This window comes from Vollenhovia emeryi, unplaced genomic scaffold, assembly GCF_000949405.1.
Source record: "Vollenhovia emeryi isolate VEMERY1.0 unplaced genomic scaffold, V.emery_V1.0 DF939792.1, whole genome shotgun sequence".
NCBI classification, from domain to species: domain Eukaryota; kingdom Metazoa; phylum Arthropoda; class Insecta; order Hymenoptera; family Formicidae; genus Vollenhovia; species Vollenhovia emeryi.
In genome coordinates this window covers 15,322-19,728 of record NW_011966574.1, presented here as the reverse complement: position 1 = coordinate 19,728, position 4,407 = coordinate 15,322, and the positions used below count along the sequence as shown (strand labels likewise).

Genomic DNA, 4,407 nt, shown 5'->3' with positions numbered 1-4,407 from the left:
TTCGGGGGGGCTTCACCTCGTTAAAAATAACCCTATCCACCCTATGTCAGATATAAACGTGGTACACCACACCGCTCCCGTATAGTGTCGGTAGGTGTCGATAAGACAGGTATCCTAACCCCACAACTGTCAGACTTTAACAATTTATAACTCTGTTATTAGTGCCAAGCAACAATTTTAACTTGCGGTTTCGTGTTTTACAGGCAAAAATACACGATCCTGTAAATTTTCATCAAAATCGGTGAGGATGCCCCTCTCCTTCAGTATTACCGTAACTTGTTGTTTACGGCACGTTACAAAGTTTTTTATGAAAAAAAAAATGTAAAGCCATATATGGTAAATTATTAAAAAACTCATTTTTTCTCGTTCTCTTATATCATATCGTATCATACGATTCGTGAAATTATACAGTTAAAAATCCTACAGTTTAATAATTATCTTTTCTACATGGTGTACATATTAACAGCAGTTTTGACCGTTCCACGGAACAACAGTTCCTCCATGCCATTGCCGAAACAATACGCTATGCAAAACAGAGAATACGCAATAATATAAATTACCCACGACAAAATGCGCACGGAGGTCGACGTATTCGTCAAAGGCAAAACGCCAGAAATATTTTCGAAGATGAAAACTTGGATAATGAAGACAACATTGATGATCATCTTGATGGTCAATGAATGAACATTGAATTTGTTTAATATCAATACTTTTACGGAATTACCGAAAGTAAACTTTCCGCGTGTAATGCGGTTAAGCCATAATCGGATCTTCTTCAGACTATGTCTGATGTAAATTTTGTTTATTTTTATAAGAAGAAAATTATAATTATTCTTACAGAAAGAAATTTTTTAGTTTGTAATAAGGTTTTTGCGTTAAATTTAACGAGCGGCATAGTATGACTATTTTTTGTAGCGAATGCTAGTATCATATATGTAAATGCAGCGTATGCGTTGCGTTACTATTAGTAAAAAAACGTCTATATCTTAATAAAAACGATAAAAACAACCAAATCTCCAACCACAACTAATATTATGTCAATGTTATAATTTTTAATTCAACTATGTAAATGTCATATGCAACTCATATCATTATATTTTCATTGTTGCGTACGAAATTATAACATTAATATAACGTTAGTTGTAATATACTCAGTATCTCCAATTTTATAAAAAAAACCCCATGCTAACATTAATATTTATTTCAGAGCTCAGAATTAAGCTCACAGTTCATGTGAAAATGAAGAGCTACGCGCTCACTATGTCCCTGCTACCACGTAACGCCTGGCAGCCAAGTCAACGATCGCACATGCGACGCTCTGTCTTTGGAGCATTCCGATCACGATAACTTTTTCAATCGAAATGCTTCAAAGATGGAGCGTCGCATGTGCGATCGTTGACTTAGCCGCCAGGCATTACGCGTAGGCGTAGCTCTTCATTTTCACATGAACTGTGCACTAAATCCCGAGCTTTGATACTTAAAAGCGATCTTCTTGCTGGCAAATACTTTGCAATTATTTTAATGCTCTTTATGTTCTCCGATTGCTAGCTATTTGATGACTCGCATTGATATAGCAAGACAAGTCAGCAAAAGAATAAGCATATGAGAACATTAAATTGCTTATTCTTGACGCAAAAATTCCGCAATTATTTGTTGTGTATTTGTTGCAAATTTGCCATCATACATTTGCCAGCATAACTTGCTCGCAACTTGTCCACGTATTGAGGAATCACCTTGTTCCGTTTTTTACTCAATTAAATTGATTGATTTGACAGCAAATTGCCAGCAAGTTTGCAGACATTTGGTTATCTGGGCATACACGACTGCCGTAAACTGTAAGCTTCGACCACAGTCCACAGTCATCATCGGCATTGAAGAAAGATCGCAAAGTGTCAAGTGCTGCTTGCTATATCTTCGTTTTTGTATTGTATTTACGTTCTATTGTGATAAGTAAGTAAAACGTTGATAACAATATATTTACAATATATGTTTTGACATTTCATAATTTACAATGTAAACTATTTGTATTTATATATTTTTACTATAAAATCATTTTTATATTCATTTTTTTTAATGCGAAAGCCGCTTTGAATAAGAAAATTTGAGTAAAATAATATTTATTTATTATTACAAAAAATCTGAAAAGAAAAGGCATATACCGTTTTTTAGGTTATGCAGGATAATCAAGGAAAAAAATATTTTTGTAGAATACTTTTCCTGAATTATGGATGATGGAGAGGAAATGTTGCTGGGACTTTTAGTTCTGGGTGTTGGTCTTATATTATTGTGTCGCCGAGAGAAAGGACAAAAGTGGGCTAAGAGAAGGTGGTGGGTCCGTCCCATCAACCGTCAACGTAACGAGCAAGGAGATTATATGAACTTGTTGCAAGAAATGAAATTAGATCCAGTTATGTTTTTTCGTTACACCCGAATGACATTACCGCTTTTTAACAATTTACTCGAAAAATGAGAGCACATTTGACGAAAAGTAATTGGAGAGCTTTACAACCGGAGCGGAGACTTGCTATTACTCTCAGGTACGTACAATATTTTATTTATAAATAATTGGACACATTAAACGGATAATTTTTATGCTTATCTAATAATCAATCTTTTCAATATTGCTACTGTACAGGTATCTTGCAACTGGAGATTTGCCATTGTCAATTGCATTAGCCCACCGCGTTGGTGAATCAACGATTTATAAGGTGGTAAAAGAAACTTGCGATGCATTAATAAATGTACTGGAACCTATATATCTGCGAAAACCAATCAGAAAATAGTGGATAAAAATTTCCAATGGCTTTTGGAGAAACTGGAACTTCCCGAATTGTGTGGGAGCCATAGATGGCAAGCATGTGCAAATTAACGCACCGCCCAATTCAGGAAGCTTATATTACAACTACAAAAAAACTTTCAGCACGGTGCTGATGGCAGCCTGCGACTATGAATACAAGTTTACACTTGTAGACGTTGGAGCTTATGGAAGCAACAACGACGCTAGTGTTTTTTTCCAATCCGAATTTGGACAAGCTCTGTTTGAAGGAGAACTCGACTTGCCAGAAAACACAAGATTACCTGGAACAATTCAGAGACACCATGTTTTTTCGTAGGTGATGAAGCATTCCAGTTGACATAAAACCTAATGAGACCATATTCTGGTCGAAATTTATCCGAGGACAAAGCAATTTTTAACTATCGACTCTCGCGGGCTAGGACTATTGAGAATACTTTTGGAATTCTCGCAGCACGCTGGAGAATCTTCACTCACCCAATCTCTTTGCATCCTGATAGTGCGGACAAAATTATTATGGCTTGTTTGTGTCTCCATAACTTCCTTATGACAGAAAACAACCAAATGCAAGCAAATCATAGAACATACTGCCCGAGTAACTACGTAGATACGGAATTAGACAATGGTAATGTTATTCCTGGAGAATAGCGAAAGGAGAATACTGCAGGAATTCAAAATCTTAGACCATCAAGCGCGCATCGAGCAAGAACCGAAGCATACACTCAAAGGGATATGTTAAAAAATCATTTTTTGACTTCCGAAGGTGAAGTGACGTGGCAATATGCATACGTTCGCAGAGGTTTTAATGGAATAGATATTTAGAGGTGCTTTGTAGAGGTGCTGGAGGGGGTGTTGATCGTAATTCACTTTGTAGAGGTGCTGGAGAGGGTGTTGAGTCTATCGAATGATTGGAAACTTCCCATTCCAAAACAGACTTTCGCATAGTTTGCATAGGCGAAGACGATTGAGAAGCTAGCGAATGTAAAGGAGTCTTCATATGTAATTACATTTGGAGTCATCAAAGAATTAATTTTCAGAAAGATCTCTTCCTGAAAATTAATTGGAGATATTAACATAACTTTTCTTGTAAAATTATACATTTTATAATAGACAAGGAATTATTTATAAGTAATTAATTAGAGGTAATTTGTGTAAAATACTGCATTTAATGTTTTAAAATATATTTCTTCCTTATATAATCATGTTTTATAATAATTTGTTCCTTATAATAAAGCATTTAAGATTCATATAAAATTTGTAAGATTTTTTGTTTCCTACTTCTTTTTTCAGCTTCTGGTAAGGCTTCTAACTCTGCAACTATTAATGACGCAAATGAATGATCAGCAGTGCTTGTAGATCTTGAATTACGTGGATCCATGAAACGTTGCTGCATAACCTGAGTCAAATTAAAAAAAGATTCTTCCATCTTCTTCAAGTCTTTGGTTTTCTTGATGTTTAACGTACATTCTCGTTGTGCAAGTGCCGGAGATGGTATTGATCGTGATCCACTTTGTAGAGGTGCTGGAGATAGTGTTGATCGTGATCCACTTTGTGGAGGTGCTGGAGATGGTGTTGATCGTGATCCACTTTGTAGAGGTGCTGGAGAGGGTGTT

The 4,407-nt window shown here is 35.8% G+C and overlaps 1 protein-coding gene across 1 annotated transcript in view; it reads right to left on the bottom strand.

The window, feature by feature from the left end:
- Positions 1-3,596: 3,596 nt before the first annotated feature.
- LOC105556768 (putative uncharacterized protein DDB_G0290521) overlaps positions 3,597-4,407 on the bottom strand; it is a 2,060-nt gene continuing 1,249 nt past the window's right edge. Inside the window, exons 4-5 of the mRNA XM_012003882.1 lie at positions 4,073-4,393; positions 3,597-3,766 (exon numbers count right to left, since the gene is read on the bottom strand). Of these exons, the coding sequence (XP_011859272.1) occupies positions 3,597-3,766; positions 4,073-4,393 (491 nt within the window). The remainder of the gene's footprint in view (positions 3,767-4,072; positions 4,394-4,407) is intronic.